Consider the following 17368-nt stretch of genomic DNA (forward strand, 5'->3'; position numbering starts at 1 on the left):
TCTCTTTCTCTTTTCTTTCTTGGCTCTTATTTCTACAAATCCCCTTTTCTTCTTTATATTTCTGCCTTACTCTTCCTCCCTTCTGTCTTCCGCAATCCGTCTGTTGTTGTCTTGTAACTGTTTTTCTTTCTCCATCTTGTGTCATTTTCCTTTCTTTTCTCCATCCCATCTTGGTTTAGATTTTGCTACATGTGCGTTATGTACGTATCCTTCTCATCGTGAAAGAACTCATGCAATCTCTCGGCTTCGAAATGTTCTAGCCAACAGATCACAGCCTAGGCTTTAGGCTGTAGATCCAAGTAGTCGATGCATGTCTTACATAATATCATATAAGCCCGACTTCACTCAGTCAAGCTTCTGTACATGAGACTTGTGCTATGTGCCACCACACCATGTTTGTTCGTATACATTTATTATACGATTTACTATTGGGCTGACTCTTGGATCCTTATGGCTAGCTTCGGCTACAACCTCAAAATCCACGCATCCCCAACCTAGGGCTAAGACCCATCGCATGTTCAAAAGATTTGTATAGCATGGAAGATACGTAATCTGAAATACTGAACGTGGAAGTTTAAAAAAACGCTCGGCAATAAACTCATCTCATAACCCTAACTGCAACTCAACAATGTTGATGATGAAGTTCAACAGTCCCACCAGAAAAAAAAAAGACTTTGCGTGCTTAACGAAGCGAGCCCTCGACACAAAAGCTCAGATCTTCGATTATTGACAAATGATTGCCTTGATTTGGAAATAGTTGCATTTGAACGGTCGAGCTTTTCGGCAGCTGTATCTCATGTTCGAAAAGGAAGTCCATCTTCTAAAAGCAAAGCAGCAAGTCTCTTACGCACCACCAGGGCCACCCAGGAGAGCAAATCTCCGCACAATGCTGGGTCCATACTCTTGGTACTGTTTTATAGTTAGTATTGTATTTTGGAAACAGGCGGGGAATTTTTCATATTGCAATTTACCTCGGCTTTAGTGTGGCAGTATGAGCGGAACTCTGGAGTCTGGCCCAGCAGACTGCCACCGAACCAGGGACCATGGCGTTGCCGCTTGTGGGTAATAACCTGTACATCCAGACCGCCACTCTTAGCACCACCACTGCGAACCTCGCTAGCACGAATGCGTGCATCAACCAGCTGCTTGATATCACGCTGTAATCTGCGGCCAAAGTCCTTGTACAGAGTGCTACCACCAGACAGCACAACGTTCTTGTACAGTCCTCGTCTTACGTCTATGGGCGACGACTGAATGACGTTGTCAACTACGACGGGTAGAGGGGTCAGGAAATCAGAGCTGTAGATCTCGGGGTTGAAGAAAATCTCGGGGGCCAGGAAACGCTCGTAACCAACATCGATAGTTGACTGACGGCCGCCGGGATGAGAGACAACGTGTTTGATGAAGCGGCTGCGGTCGCGGTCAAAGCGAGAGAACTCCTTGACGATGTCGGGGCAAACATAGCAGTGTTGCTCCTTGATTTCCTGGGCGGTCCGTAGCGACGAATCAGGCTCACCGCGATCACGCAGAAGTGACTGCACAAAGTAGGTAATATCGCGACCAGCAATAGGAATTGACTTGATTGAAGAGCCAATGACGTAACCTTCGGCGACGGGAATGACATGCGTCACTCCATCACCGGAGTCGATGACAGTACCAGTCAATGATCTATCATGGACCTTGGATGAGGTCCAGGAGGCAGCAAGCGCAAGGACGGCTTGCACGGCAATGTACATGCCAGCACAGTTGAAAGACTCGAAGAAAATTTCGGCGGTGTTTTCACGGTTCTCGGGAGGGTTCAGTGGCTGTAAAATTAAAAAGTGTTAGCATTGTTGTCTGGGGACTCGATGTACTCGGGGTTTGAAAATATTATTGGAGGAGGGAGGACGAACGGGCTCGGTGAGAAGGAAGAAGTGGTCCTCAGGCTCAACACGCAGGTACTTGAAAATCGAGTTGGACCAGAAGCGCTCCATGTGATCCTATAATTCAAGGCAATTAGCGTAAATAGTCTAATCATAGTTAATCGCAAGGCGTGTTGATAGCAATCGTCATACCCAGTTCTCTACTTGGCCATGGCGAATAGGGTAGTGAAGGCCGTATCCTACGTCATTAGTTAGTCTAATGAGCATTGGCCATGCAACTGATGGCTATGATGTAGAAACATACCAGGGCCACCAGAGGCTGCGACAGCCTCATCACCAATGAAAAAGTCTAGATCCTCGGTGCCGCGCTTGGAGTTTAGATGACTGCTGGGGCCAGCACCTCCGGTGAGAAACGAGGGCTTGTTGGCAACGGCCGGACGGCCCGAACCAGTACCGCTCGAGCCGGAAGCAGAGTTCTTTGTCGCGATGGCAGTCGGGAAAACGAACGAAGGAGAATCATTGCCGGCAAAACCTATAACAAAGAGGAGCCAAAGCGGCGACGGTTAGATCCGATGTATATCGAATAAAGAAGCAGAAGCTTTGTCACGAAGCTTGAATGCTATCGCGCAACGCAGGCAGCACTAATCTGACAGAGGGAGAGGGCGCATACCGAGCTTAGAGAAACCCGTTCCGCTAAAAGAATAAACACATTAGTTAAAATTCATCGTGAGACGATGCTATTCTATGGCTCTGAGCTTCGATGCGGACAAGCCCCGACAAGTGTACAATGCAATTGGAACCTGAAGCGGGGCGGACCCGAAGCATCAAGACCAACCGAATCAATGGGGAAAGGAGCTTACTTGTCCATGACAACGGCGGGAGTTTGGTTCGCCATGATGAGTTGAGGAAAAAGACAGAACCCAGCTTAATAAAAGAGGATAAAAATGCGATGACGTCTCGTCTATAGAATCTTATGATTGCTGCGTGACGATATCACCAGCAACACAGCTTGCAGTCGTTGGTGAATGGGATGACGAGGGAGGGATTTGGTGTCCAAGACCAAAGTCAACTGAGCCACCACACACGCCAATACAGAAGCTTCTCCCAGTTTAACCTTGTCCCATTATTCCAGCAGCCAGCCTCTCATAGCAAACAACTAATAGCCCCACTAAGCTAGGCAAGCTTCCAAGGGAGCAGGACAAGGACAACTGTGAGACAGGCACGTGCAAGGTCACGGGAATGCTGTATACATACTTTTGACCTGATCTGACCCAACTCGAAGCTCCCAAGCTTCAATCAAGCTCGAGGCCAGGCTATCTAGTATATTATATTTGGCTGTAAAAACTCCCTTAGCTATTCTAATACAAGCATACAGATGAATTTGCTTCTCATGTCGTATTTCTAAATTTCTTTGTTCTTAATTTTGTTGCTGCTTCGCTTAGCTACCAGTCTCCCAGATTTCTAACCATAACCTCGTTGAGAATATCATGTCACTCACTTAAAGCCAAGCCCCCAATAAACCTACAGGCTTTAACAGCCCTACTCTGTCTAAGTCATGATGCTGGTTTTGTAGCCGCCTATAATCACATGCCCATTAATAGCTGAGGCCAACTCTAGGCAGAACCAGCCCATGCTCCTCTCTCGGCTGAATCATGAATTTTAATTAAGAGAAGGTGCGAAGCATTAGAATAGGCAACTACCCCCATTGTAATGGCTCTTGTATTCTAGCCAGCCTTCACGTCGTTACCCAAGAGTTGCAAAATTTTCGTTTTTCTCCCTCTTTTTCCTCTTCTTCTGGTCCTCTAAGCTTCTTTATCTTGCTACCAGATTTTGGCTTTATCCTACGAAGCTTTCCGGTAGATCTTCCCCCCGCATCGCTCTATCGGCTCTATAGCTTCATCTTGTACCACACACGTTGGTTTTCTAACCCTAGGTCTTTGGGTTGGAACTCTCCTACAACTGTTTGGTGAACAACACGACCCGTCACTCACCGACGCCGCCCGAAGACAGAAACCTCTGCTTATTGAATAATTACAAACACTGATATTTGTATTCATACCCCGTACAGCCTTCCTCACATGTCCACTTATGGCAGTGAGCCCTCATATGAGGACAAAGGCCCTCCGCCGTTTTACCCTAAAAAGCCAGTCATGGCCATCTTCGTTCATGCTGGTGCTGGATACCACAGTACCCAGAATGAGAACCTGCATTTGGCCGTGTGCAGAGAGTAAGTAGCAAGCGACAAAGCGCCCATTAGCCAGCTGATGCTAACCCTCCATAGTGCCTGTAACATCGCTATGACTATTCTCAAAGTCGGCGGAACGGCAGTCGAAGCTGCCGCCGCTGCTGTTGCGTCACTTGAAGACTCTGAGTTAACAAATGCTGGATTTGGCTCCAACCTCACCATGGAAGGCCGAGTAGAGGCTGATGCTACGGTCGTTGATCATCTTGGCCGAAGCGGAGCTTGTGGTGCCGTTCCACGTACGCCATTTCCACCCATCCTGTCACTCCACTCCTAGCCAGTGCGGTACTAATGCTATTTTTGTTGGTGTAGATGTGAAAAACCCAGTACTTTTGGCGAAAATGATCATGGAGACAAGCCAGATCCCCCTGTCTCTTCGTCGTGTTCCTCCTAATCTGCTCGTTGGTAAGGGTGCTGCTAGCTTTGCCTACACCCACGGAATGCCGCTTTTACGCAACGAACTCCTCGTATCACAAGGCTCTAGGGAGCGCTTTATTCGGTGGAGGCGTGAGCTTCAGCGAGCAGCCTACATGGTCAAACTCAAACTCGAAGAGAATAACGAAAGTCTTTCAATAGTTGATGCACATTATCACTCTCTACCAATTACTATGCCGCAATCAGCCCCTTATCAAATTCCAAGTCCTGTTGAGCAAGAACACTCCACACCACTTACAACCAAAACCCGGCTTTTCTGCCCGCCCAAGAAACGCGAGCGCACTGTGCCCAAGAGTGATTCAGAATCTCCGGGTCCCGCTTCGAGGCCTAGCTCTAAAACAGATCACGGTGTCCCCATTTCAACCCAAAGCGCTCGTTCGCCTAGCAGTCAACTCTCTAGCAAGCGACACTGCAGTGGCACAGATAGAGCCCCCCCCGACACTCATATACACATGGAAGATAGTGTTTCCCCTATGAAGGAAGATGATATTGTTGATACAGTGGGGGCCATAGCTATTGATTGCTTGGGAAATATTGCCGCCGCTGCATCTTCGGGCGGGATTGGCATGAAGCACCGGGGCCGAGTAGGCCCTGCTGCTCTTGTCGGTGTCGGTGCGGCTGTCATTCCGAAACATGCCAACGACGAAGACGGAACCTCTATTGCTACTATTACCAGCGGTACTGGCGAGCACATGTCCACGACATTGGCGTCCCAAAAGTGCGCTGAGCGCATGTATCAAGGCACTCGGCAAAACGAACAAGGCCGAGATGTAGCAGAAGATGACGAAGACTGCATTATGGAGTCGTTTATTAAACAAGACTTTATGAACCACCCTGGAGTTTTGTACTCCCCTGCACCGGCGGCCATTGGGGTACTTGCTGTCAAGCAAACCAACAACGGAGTTTATTTCTACTTTTCACACAACACTGATTCGTTTGCCCTAGCGTCGATGGCGGGTGACGATGAAGAGCCATTGTGTGTCATGTCCAGACGTCGTGCTAAATCCTCGAATCCAGTTGCTAGAGGCGCTCGCCGGGTCAAAGCCTAAGTCTATTCCATGACAACCACGAAGAAATCACTTTGGGGGAGTAGAAATTTGGTTGTACTTGGCGTTGGGGTGTTCACCATTTATACTTGGCATCAGATTAGTGTTATTCTTTAGTCGTTATTCTATTTCATTCATTATATGGTATTTTGTGTATATACTGCGGGTCATGATTTCCCACGAGATTGGGGTGGCAAAACATGTCCATAGTGATTTTTATAAGAGAACATTGTATAATGCTCTCCGGTGTCATCAGGATGAAATGGATGGCGTTTCAGAATCTAAATGGAAATACACCTAGATTCCACTCTCGTCAATACCATAGCCGTAAAGTCATGTGCTTCATTTCCATTAATCGAGCTCTAGCCCCGGGGGGTTGCACTGCCAGTGTCTTCTCTAGCACCGCCGGAGGCAACCGGGGTGCTTGCGCCATTTGTCAAAGCCTTCTTCTTCTTCTTTTTCTTCCGTGGCACGACTGCTGGTTTCACACCATATGAACCGATTTGCAATACCGTGCCACATGTCAAGCATTCTGAGTCTGGCGGCACTTCGCAAAAGATACTAAGGCAAATAGAGCAAACAAAGCCGGTGTCAACCACGCGGCCGTGACAAAAGCAGGCGGCTCGGAAGTCAACAGTGTTATGGGAAGGCGGGATTAGCCGCAAGGCAATTTCATTATCGCTGGTGAAGCCGACCATGAGATATTGTAGGAAACCTCGCGGCTCGGGTGCACGAAGGAATGTACCGTTAGTGATGAAGCCAGCCTGCTGCAGCAGCGTAGCATCGCCACACAAAGCAAGGGTGTCAATTGAGATGCTGCTGTGTGCGGCGGCAAAAACAGCGTTCATTGTAGGGATGTACTGCGAAGGCTCAGAGTCGGACACAGAGACTACAAGGATTCGTCCACTTATGCGTGCCTTGGAGGAGGCCTTTGTGGATTCTTCGTCGGCCGGGCCTGCCTTTGCGGCATTGACATTGAGAAATACCCGATTGATATAGTTCAGCGCTAGGGTAAGAGCGCCGGATAGTTGTGTCGTTGTACAGCTGATGTCAGCTTCTGTGGTGTTTGCGACTAGCTTCTCGTAGCTACTAATAACGGTGTTTTCGACGTGTATCAATGCAGCTTCCTTGTGTGCCCGATTAATGTTGGGCGGGAATTGAACGTCTTGCATGGCGACATCGCCATCAGATTCTAGTGGCGTAGACGACGGAGATTGTGGTTGTGGGTATAGCCAGGAAGCGCAGTTTGTATGTGAAGCGATCACGGCAACTTGGTTCGCAGTGCCAATGGCCATGTGGGCGTTAAGGTAGACAAGGATGTTGGCAATAGCCTTAGACAAAGGGAGGCTATCATTAAGGGCAGCCCATGCTCGCGGATTAGTGTCGATGATAATAGCAAGAATAGATGCAGTTGAGTCTGTGTTATTTCCTGATGCTTCGAAGTGATCCGAGGCATCGACTGCGTTCATGGCGACGGGATTGAGAAGGCAGTTAGGTGAGTTCTCTCTATAGTTCAGCAAATAAATATAAATTTTAGAGGCTGATGGTTATACCAAGGCTGGAATACGTCAGACAAAAAGCTCTTCAACAAAGGAATCTATCGCCGTTTTTCAAACATGTGAGGTTGAGAAGGCTGAAGGATGATGATCTTTTGGCAAGGCTGCAGAGCCAAAACCTCAAGCAACACGCTCGTGCTTCCATGTGTGGGGGCAACGCCATGTCACGTGGCAATGACCATATAAGCTTCCGATAAGATAAGCCAAACCCTTGTCATGGAGGGGCGGAAGCCAAGCTTCAAGCCCCAAAGCTTCCTCTTGCCCGTCTTGTCTACTTACATAACACAATCAATAAGATTTGCTTTGATCTCATTCTAGCCTCATATTTAAATTTACAAGTGTTCTATCATACCTTGGGCACCTATCATATCAAGCATTATTTCGTGTTCTTAAGCTTTTATTTGCCATGGCTTCAGTTGCTGCTGCACCTGCTGTCCAGTACACAGCCGCCGAAAATGACACCCAGCTCATCATCGCACGCCTGATGGAGGGCGGCCAAGAAGACGAAGAAACATGTCAAGATCTAGATCGACTCACCAAGTATCTCAGCGAAGACAAGGCTTCTCAATCCAACAAGGACTATCAGTCACTCACCCGCGTGGTTGATATCGAGTGTGTTGATACACTACTGGGGTACCTGGATATGCGGCAGCCAGATACTGTGCGCGGTCACGCCACTCTGACCATGTCAGCCTATTTTCAAGCCGCAGGCGAGCAGGGTGCTGAAAACCTCAAGACTTTCTTTTTTGGCCGCGTCAATCGTGGAACCTACGATGACTACATTGTTGCTTTTTGTGTAGCTGGTGCTGCCTTTCCAGTTGTTCCTGACGTCACTGCTGAGCTATTCTTGAAGGAAGGCTTCCTCTCTAGTCTTGGGCCCCTGATTCGCCGGAAATGGAAAAGCCGCAAGGTTGAGACGGCCTGCCTAGAAATGTTAAATGCTGCTTGCATGAACAGCGTATGCAGAGACGCCGTCCAGAAGTACTGTGTCGAGTGGCTGGACGAGATTGTCGACCAAGACCCCGAGGGCAGCCTTAAGCCCAAGGCGACGGAGCCGCAGTTTGATCAGCAAGAGGGCTCTATCTCCATGAGGAGGCATTCTCAGCAGGTCCAAAAGCTTGCTGCTGTTATTCTGGCTAAGCTTCAGGTGTGTTCTTAGTGAAGGTCTTCCATTATATGCCATCTAGTAGTTGATTGACTGACTGACCAGTAGAATAAAGGCCATCGCTACCCCACCGAGTAATGACCCCAATCAAAGGGTCACAACTGCCACAATCAGCATCGAAGACCTGTCGACCATGTTCACCGGAATGCTAGTGGACGATGATAGAGACAAAAGTCACGGCCAAGCCGTTGAGGGGCTGGCATATGCATCTCTGCGGCCACAGGTCAAGGAAACCCTTTCACGCGATTCCAAGTTTTTGCAAAACATCATCAAAGAGTTGGAGAATGCGCCGCCGCGATCTCCGCTGACTTATGGAGCTCTTAGCATTCTAGCCAACCTCACTCGCTACCGCCCTATCCTTAGCGATGAGGAGCAAAAGATGAATCAGCTCAAAGCCTATGCCAATGCCGCCGGAAAGCTAGCCGCCCCCAATCCTCTAGATGATGACAGCCATGTTGAAGAACGTTGCAAAAGGGTTTTTGAGGCTGGCGTAGTCCCTGTCCTCGTCACGCACAGCAAGAATGGATCACCAGCCTCATTACTATTAGTTGCCAACATTATGAATTCCCTTGCGTCTGATAAGGCGTCTCGGGGAAAACTAGCGCAGCAAGGCGCCATTCGGCTGCTGCTTGGCATTTGGGCGACTCTCCCAAAGACCCAGGAAGTTGGCAGATATGTGGCAGCCCACGCTCTTGCACGGATTCTCATCAGCACCAACCCGTCTATGGTGTTTGGCGGCAATAGCAACATCTCACAGCATATGGCCATTCCTCCCCTTGTCACTCTCATGACGCCCGATGAATCGTCAGGTCGCAAAAACCTGCTTCCCACTTTTGAGGGGCTTATGGCCCTGACCAATCTTGCTTCCATGAACAACATGGACACCCACAAAGCTCTTATACAGAGTTCCTGGGATAAAATCGAAGATTTGATGCTTGCCAACAACCCCCTTATCTGCAAGGCAACCGTAGAGCTTGTGTGCAATTTGGTGCAAAGCCCTGAGGGAATTGCACTCTATGCTGACGGAAGCCCACAGGCCAAAAACCGGCTGCACATTATGCTGGCGTTAGCCGATGCAGAAGACGAAGGTATCCGCAGCGCCGCTGGAGGCGCTCTAGCATCTCTTTCTAACTTTGACGGTGTGATTGATGGCATCTTGTCCCGGGAAAAGGGCCTCCGTACTATCATCGGAATGTGTGATGAGGAAAATGAAGATCTGCGTCACCGTGCCGCTGTCATCCTGTACAATATGCTGGCGACAGACTCCGATGCAGGGAAAAGAGCACGAAAGCGGGTGCAGGAAAGCAGCGGTGTGCAAGTGCTGATGGCCTGCGCTAAGACTAGCCGACGCCCTGAGGTTATTGAGGTGATTGTGAGTGCACTGAAAATTCTCTTGGAAAATAAGGAGACATAATTTGATGACATAGGCATTCTTTGTTTGATATCATAAGCTTTATGCGCATATATTAGAATCACGAAATTACAGTTGTGGATTAGGCTGTACAAAGTGTCTTGATTCATATTTATCTGCGGTTTCATCTCGCCCAGTCCCTTTGCACGTCTATTAATTTAATTATACAGTAGACTCCACGGTCTTTTTGTCCACCCTTGACATGACACAAGCACCCTCAACATGCCCAGTTTGCGGGAAAAAGTCAAACCCACGCAGGCTTTCAACCTCATACGCACAGCCCCCCGAGTGTTCAGACCCTCGCACTAGGAAGCCAACATCTCGCGCCTGGGTATGCACATTGCACGAAATGTAGATGACACGTTTAGGGGCAAAGCGCAGTAGCTGGCGTAAAAAGTCCTCGTCACAACCCTTGCGAGGCGGGTCCAGGATGACTAGCGTCTCATCTGGCGCATACGTCACACTCTTGAATAGCTCCCCAGCATCAGCGGCAATAAATGAGCAACGCTCTTCTGACATGCCATTGAGTCGGGCGTTATCACGCGCATAAGTAATAGATTGCTCGGCAATGTCAATGCCAACGCTGTTAATGAAGAGGTCTGACAACGAGATAGTGAAGAGCCCGGAGCCAGAGTAGGCGTCAATAAGGTACTTGATGGGCGAGGTCTCGGGTGTTGTAGATGGCGGGTGGACGTTGGCACGCACGTACTCGGTGAAGGGTTTTAGAATTGAGTTGTTGTTCTGGAAGAACGAGCCAGCCGGGTTTGTGAAAAGCTTGCCATTGACATACTCAGTCGTCATTGCCAGAGCATTCGTCTCGTAGGTCTTAACGTCAACAAATTCGCCTTCCTCCACCATAACTGTGTCCCCGTCGTTGATTTCAGTGGGAATTTCTGCATCGCCTTTAGGGTACCGCTTAGTGTTCTCACGCACCAGCAGCGTTGCGCCACGCGAGTATTGGCCCAGGTTATCAGCAACGCGTTTGCGCTCGTTTATAACGCCCTTGCGTACTACAGGTGTGCCGATGGGGCAATCCTCAATATCAAGCACTCTACGCCGGCCCTTGAGCATGAAGCCAATTTCTGGTACATTGGCAAACTGCGCTTTTTGGCCGCTTCGTTTGAGGGCACGGCCTCCAGGAGGGCCATCAAAATGGGGGGTCAGCTTCGTCCGATAGCCGTACTGCAACGGGCTGCCAATGGTCTCGCCAACAGGGACTGGAAGATTGATGCCAGAGAAATTCAAAAAGGCCTTTTCAACAATGCGCTTCTTGAGGTTAAGCTGGTCCGCATAGTCGAGCATTTGAAATTGGCAGCCGCCACACCTGGAAAAGTACTGGCACTGGATGCGAGAGTCATCACGGCGAGGCGAGGGCGTCACAACGCTAAGAAAATCAGCCATGGAATGCTTGTCCTGGACCAGATGACGCACAACCTTTATCCGCGCTACATCCCCGGGCACAACAAAGGGTACGGTGTAGATTTGGTTGATGCTAGAGTCTTTCTGGATGGCAAGGCCATCACCGGTAGACGAAAGCTCGTGGACCTCTACCTCAATTTCAGAGCCGGGTGCGGGGAGAGAGTTTAGATCGACAGGCGCCTCGGGGTCAATTCCTCTATCCTTCATTAAAGCTAGCAAATCCATGCGCAACACATCCTCGGAGGAGCCCTGGGTAATGTTCTTTTCACGCTTAGTCTTCTTCTTCCATGGCCGGCCGCCCTGGGGCTTGCCACGTTTCTGGGGAGCACTGCATGGAGGAGCTGCGTCAGCCATGTCGTAGGAATGCGTTGTGTTAAAGAAGCGGTACGAGGATGCGAATTGGGGGCATGCAGGGAGTGCAGCTCGGGGCGATGAGAGTCTTCTTGCAAAGGTACGGTCTAGAAGCCGTAGAACCAAGCGCATAGGCGGCTAATGTTGGCAGTGTGTGAGGTGTAGGTAGGCTATATGGATGTAGCGAGTGTGCTAAAATAGCCAGTATAATTAGCTCCTCTCGCGGCGGTGACCTGATCAATAGGAAAGCTATGCAATGCAATACAGGCCCGTTGGAGTGTTGAAGCAATCTCGTTTGCTTGACGTTGTTCAAAAAAAAATAAGCAGAAGCCTGTGCAACACAGTTTCTCATTGGTGGATAAGAGCCCATCGCTGACTGGACATTAATCTGGGCTTTCTGATTGGCCGCGATAAGACACATATGACGGCAGGGAAAGAAGAGAAATATGGAGTGTCTTATCGTTATCTTATCGCGCTATCGGCCAATTTTGCCAGTCTTGTCATTTGGCTTGTGATTATTCTTTGTAGAGCCGAAAGTTTCTAATGGAGCAGGCAGTCTATGATTCAGGAAGCGTGAGTGAATGACAAGGGATCGCTGCACGCATTTTGATGCGGGAATAAAGACCCCAGAGAAGGAAGAGTGGACGACGTAAAACACTCAATGTATGCAGAGCAAAGAATTCGGGCCAGCAATGCTAATAAACGACGTCATGATGGAGGTCTTGTTGTTATTTGCCATGGCGCTCAAACTCTTCTTGCAACTACTACATTCTTGTTCTGCTAGCTGAAGAGCACAGCAGCGCAAGGCTTTCTAAGCAAATCCAGATGCGGGTTACACACAGCCAAGGATGGGCTACCTATAGACCCGCCTATATAATCCCCATATCTCGCCAGGGAGATGCATTGCTCTCGCCCCAACCAAGAAACCCAAGCCCATGTGTTCATTTCAACCAACCAACAACAAAGACCCAGCTCGGCGTTGTTCTGCTCGCTCAGACCAAGCCTAGGCCAAGTACAGGCCATGATCCCTTGCCTTGCCTTGTGATTTGCTCTTTGACTTGAGTTGTCCCCGACAATGTTGATCCTTTAGCATTTAGTCCATGGAGGCACGGACAGCAAGATGCGGTGACAGCCGTGGTTATTCCATTTTTGCATCTGGCGCAGTTTTGCTTTTTCTAATTGCTGCAATATTTGCGTAGATGTATGGGGTGGCATTTGTTGACTGTTGGGGCTTGTTCCTGCTCGTATTAGTTTTTTTTTTTTTTTTTTTTTTTTTACTATTTTCTCCCACTCCATCTTCAACATTATACTTGTTAGCTTGCAACCGAAACAGACCAATCACATCACATGACAAGCCATCGGTCTTCACCTAGACTCTTTTTAATGAGTTTTTGTTTTGGAGATCGTCTCATGACTCGAACGCGGGCCTTTTTAAATCCATCCATTTTGGGCTGCTACAACATGACGGCAGGTTGTGGATGACGTTGACGTTGATGTTGACGATGGTGCTAGTTTGTTGAGGATTTGTAGGGCATTCTCTGCAGGGCCTAGAACGCTAAATTACTCCCAAGGCAATTGAAGACCCTGCTAAAAAGAACCTAGCTTCCAGGCGTTGAATGTCCAGGATCTAGAAGCCTTCTTGGGGGTTGAGGTCTTTTTTGTCTTTTGTTGCAGTAACTACCTCCCAGCCCTGGTCTGGGGCTGGCTGGACCTTTGCTCAATTGCCGTTGCTGTGGATTTCGATCTAAGCAATTCCTTTATTTGCGTTCTGGCGATGACGGCTTCCATATCACATCACATCATCCTTGCTTCTGCCGAGGTAGGCAGTTACCATTACTGGTATGCACTTTGCACACTGATTTTTCAGGTTGAAAGGAAGCTTCCTAACTCGAAATTCGTATCACTAGACAAAAAAGTTCCACCTGTCGGTAAAAAAGAAAAATGAAAAAGGTGGCTTGAGATAAGTAGATAGATAACCTACCTACGTACCTTCCTGCTTCTTTGGCTCACCAGCTGGGTGAGTCTTGTGATTGATTGGCTGGTTTAAGTCTCCCTCTTTGGCTGCTTCTTCTTTCGGCTTAAGACGTTTTTGGTTGTCACGCTCCTGGCGGTGATCTAGAGCCTCTTTTTTCTCTTCCCTTTTTTTTCCCTCTCTTCTTTTGTTGCATCACAATCACCATCGCCAGCGTCTTGCTCTCTGGGTTTGCCGACTGTCTCCTTTCTCTGTTTGGTTGTTTGTTTTGGGCGAGACTTCATATTTATTAACAGAACGCTTTGTCCGGCTCCTACCCCCAACTCAACCCCTCCCTATCTATATACTGCTGCTACAGCCTATATAGCTTATAGTCCACACTGTAGGTTTGTCCCTAATGTACACTACTACCTCTCATCTGCGAGTCAGCACCACTCGTCGCTCTCCTTCTCTGCAACCTTGATTTTGCTTTATCTGGCTCTATCTCTCCCCTCTCTTTACATCTTCCTTGTCTCGTCTTCTCTCTGCATATTCTAGGCCTCCTCAAAACTGCTGCGCATCTTCCTTCGCCCTCGCTTCTGTTTGTCTCAACCTACAGCCTTTGTCTCTCTTCTTTGTTTTCTCCATTTCCCTGCACTTGGTCGTTGTTTTCCCCTTGCCACTAAGTCAGTCGCCTCTTCCTTTTTTGCCTCTTTCTTTTCCCCATCATAAATAAAGTCTGGACGTCGATCCGATTTGCTCCATACTGGCGTTACTCTCTTTGCTCTCTTGTGCCCTACTCTGCTTTGCAACCTCGCCTTCCCTCCTGCTCTATCCCTAGATCGCCATATCAGGCGCCCAAAAAAAACTCTTTCTAACTGTTCGCGGCTAGTTTTGTGCCAGGCTATAAAATAAAATATCTGCTCGCATTCACGGCGCGCCCTGAAGACGCATTCCCGCCCATCCAATCCCACTCCCACTCAATATCACTTCACCTCAATCCACATCGTACCAGCATCACACCAGAATCGCATACTGCCCGATCGATACCGATACAATAAAAGAGGAAGCAGGCGCCAGCTTCCCAACCAACTGCGGTACTGGCTCTGCCTTCAGCCCAACAACTTTCATTCCAAGCACCTACTTGACAAGGTCGGACGCTAGCCCTCGCTCGTCTTCGTTCACTTTTTTGTTTGGGCCTTCATATCGTCCATATAAACTCGTACATACACAGCCAACTTCCGCTCCTTGTTGCTCTATACACTTGCTTCAATATGCAATACGTACGAAATCTCAGCGATTCCGTTTCCACAGCATGGAACTCCATCAACCCTGCCACTCTCAGCGGCGCTATCGACGTCATTGTCGTTGAACACGAGGACGGCTCTCTTTCTTGCTCCCCATTCCATGTGCGCTTTGGCAAATTCTCTCTATTAAGGCCGTTTGAGAAAAAGGTCGAATTCAACGTCAACGGGGTCAAGCAGGATTATTCCATGAAACTTGGCGAAGGTGGCGAGGCCTTCTTCGTTTTTGAAACTACCGACAATATCCCGCAAGCTTTGCAAACTTCACCGCTCGCCTCTCCTGCTGCCAGCCCTCAGATGTCACCTGCAAAGGTCGACGAGCTAGAAAACGATCCGGATTCTTTTAACTTGGATGACGATTCAACCACAAACACCAGAAGGTCTCCCAAAGCCCTAGCCGCCTCTTCAGCTGATCTAAACGATGATGGTATGCTCTTTGTTTTGCTTCACACACATGCATATCCTACCTGAGCCCTCCCCCTTCTAACCATAGCACTTTCTCTCTAGGCTCACTCACATCTTTGTCCACATCACCACCTGATTTTCACATCATGCGTGCTAAGTCTGATGACTGGCAAACCCTCAAAGCCAAGCCTCTTCGCAGCGACGAAAACCTACGACACTCAGCTCACCCAGATGCCCATGCTACCCAGCCATTTAGCCGAGGAAATGGCTCTCCCATGACCGCCCGATCCCAAGCCTCATCACCCATTGCATCACGAGAGGTCATCGACAGAGCTCTTACCCTCTCTCGGGAACTTTCAGCCGCCAACATTCCCAGTCAAATCACGGAAACTGGTGATCTCATGCTTGATATGACTGGCTTCAAGAGCAACGAGGAGGATGTTCTCAAGGCCGAAATCCTAGCGCGCCGCATTCTTTCCGAGGAGCTTGATGGCAATTATGACATCGGCGCCCTTTTCGGCCTAGACGAACAGGGCAATCTATGGATCTATCACAGCGAAGAAGCTAAAGAGGCCGCTATGAAGCGCACTCTAGATGCCGCTATGCGCAACGATAATAATGTCTCGGCTGATGCTGTATCGGATCCTGGATATCAGAGCGATGGTAGCGATATTTCTGTGCCCCCACACCACCATCTTTCCCATAGCCACCGCCGCTCGGAGTCGGACACGGGGCCTATGCAGCTACAGTCCAGAAGCTCCACATCTGCGTCAGACATTGCCCCCGCAGGTGATCCTAACCGGAACTATGCCAAGACTCTGCGTTTGACCAGTGAGCAGCTCAAGGCTCTTAACCTGAAAAATGGTGAGAATGTCATGAGCTTTACCGTAAATCGCGCTACTTGCCAAGCCTATATGTTCCTGTGGAAGTACGATTCACCTGTCGTCATTTCAGATATTGACGGCACCATCACAAAGTCGGATGCCCTAGGCCATGTGTTAAACATGATTGGCCGTGATTGGACACACTCGGGCATTGCTAAACTATACAGCGATATATCTGCAAATGGATACAACATCATGTACCTTACTTCTCGGTCTGTGGGGCAATCCGATACTACTCGCGCGTATCTCAATGGCATCGTCCAAGACGGATACCGACTCCCTCGTGGGCCAACTATTCTTTCGCCTGATAGAACCTTTCACGCTCTGCGTCGGGAAATCTACCTCCGCAAACCCCACATCTTCAAGATGGCAACCCTCCGTGATATCCGCAATCTATACGGCCCCGAAAGCCGGCCGTTCTATGCTGGGTTTGGCAACCGTCTAACCGACCAGATTTCCTACCGTACTGTCGATGTACCACGCAACCGCATCTTCACGATCAACTCCAACTCAGAGGTGTCAATGGACCTACTGAGTCTTAACACGCTCAAAATGACATACATGAATATCAACGAGGTTGTCGATCATTACTTCCCTGCCGTCAGCACTATGGTCAAGGGCGGTGGCGAGGAGTTTACAGACTTCACATACTGGCGCGAAAAGCCTCGCGACTTGGATGAATTCTCGTTTACCGCTTCTGAAGATGAGGGAGATGATGAAGAGGACGAGGAAGATCTTGATGACGAGGATGGTGACGACTATATGGATGATGAAGAACTAGAAGACGAAGATGAAGACATGGGGAGTGATGCTAGTATCGAGGAGGAAGACGAGTATGACGATGATGACGATGTCGATGATGAACTGGAGCACAGTGTTCATGACCTAGTTGAGTCAGCAGCCGACGCGGCTAAGAAAGCAATGGAGTCAAGCAGCGCACCGATACCGTTGAACTCTGTGCCGGATGTTAGCGCGCAGCTGATTACGGGTGTCAAGAATCTATCTGTATCTATGGAGCAGGCCTAGACTTGCTTGATACTGCTGCTGCCTTTGCTGCTTCACTCATGGTAAGGCCATACTGTTGATATTGCTTCTGTTTGAAGCTTGTCGTTCTTCCGAATTTGTTCTTTGGGAGGGGGTGACTTTTTCTTTCGAGCGAGCGAGTTGTTGTTTTCTTGTTCGGCTATCTCTTTTTTTTTTCTTGGTGATGTGCTGGCTGGTGCAAGTTTTTGTTTTTTTTTTCTTTTCTTTTTTTTTCATCTTCCAACTATCGTGAGTTGCTTCATATTTCTACCGCATATTTCTGGCATTCAACAAACATGATAGATTTGTTGTTT

At 48.8% G+C, this 17368-nt stretch overlaps 6 protein-coding genes across 6 annotated transcripts; 3 read left to right on the top strand and 3 right to left on the bottom strand.

The window, feature by feature from the left end:
- Nucleotides 1-843: 843 nt before the first annotated feature.
- Nucleotides 844-2757, bottom strand: HOO65_030297 (Actin-related protein 3; the record flags this gene model as incomplete). Its single annotated transcript, XM_071002037.1, has 7 exons — nt 844-909; nt 972-1805; nt 1854-1979; nt 2055-2101; nt 2167-2394; nt 2533-2555; nt 2723-2757. 7 exons carry the CDS (start codon nt 2755-2757, stop codon nt 844-846), a joined length of 1359 nt encoding a protein of 452 aa, XP_070859976.1.
- A 1255-nt stretch (nt 2758-4012) lies between these two features.
- HOO65_030298 (aspartylglucosaminidase-like protein) lies at nt 4013-5588 on the top strand (the record flags this gene model as incomplete). The annotated part of the gene is made up of 3 exons (XM_071002132.1): nt 4013-4089; nt 4144-4343; nt 4417-5588. 3 exons carry the CDS (start codon nt 4013-4015, stop codon nt 5586-5588), a joined length of 1449 nt encoding a protein of 482 aa, XP_070859977.1.
- A 359-nt stretch (nt 5589-5947) lies between these two features.
- HOO65_030299 (transcription factor tfb4) lies at nt 5948-7054 on the bottom strand (the record flags this gene model as incomplete). The annotated part of the gene is made up of 1 exon (XM_071000368.1): nt 5948-7054. The coding sequence occupies one exon, from the start codon at nt 7052-7054 to the stop codon at nt 5948-5950; it is 1107 nt and encodes a 368-aa protein (XP_070859978.1).
- Nucleotides 7055-7547: 493 nt separating this feature from the next.
- HOO65_030300 (Ring assembly protein 3) lies at nt 7548-9720 on the top strand (the record flags this gene model as incomplete). The annotated part of the gene is made up of 2 exons (XM_071001974.1): nt 7548-8288; nt 8362-9720. The coding sequence occupies 2 exons, from the start codon at nt 7548-7550 to the stop codon at nt 9718-9720; spliced, it is 2100 nt and encodes a 699-aa protein (XP_070859979.1).
- A 159-nt stretch (nt 9721-9879) lies between these two features.
- HOO65_030301 (tRNA (uracil-5-)-methyltransferase) lies at nt 9880-11490 on the bottom strand (the record flags this gene model as incomplete). Its single annotated transcript, XM_071000369.1, has 1 exon — nt 9880-11490. One exon carries the CDS (start codon nt 11488-11490, stop codon nt 9880-9882), a length of 1611 nt encoding a protein of 536 aa, XP_070859980.1.
- A 3222-nt stretch (nt 11491-14712) lies between these two features.
- Nucleotides 14713-17057, top strand: HOO65_030302 (Nuclear elongation and deformation protein 1; the record flags this gene model as incomplete). The annotated part of the gene is made up of 2 exons (XM_071001945.1): nt 14713-15169; nt 15250-17057. 2 exons carry the CDS (start codon nt 14713-14715, stop codon nt 17055-17057), a joined length of 2265 nt encoding a protein of 754 aa, XP_070859981.1.
- Between the last annotated feature and the right edge of the window lie 311 nt (nt 17058-17368).

Source organism: Ceratocystis lukuohia (genome assembly GCF_044167205.1).
Source record: "Ceratocystis lukuohia strain C4212 chromosome Unknown Supercontig3_pilon, whole genome shotgun sequence".
Taxonomy (NCBI): Eukaryota; Fungi; Ascomycota; class Sordariomycetes; order Microascales; family Ceratocystidaceae; genus Ceratocystis; species Ceratocystis lukuohia.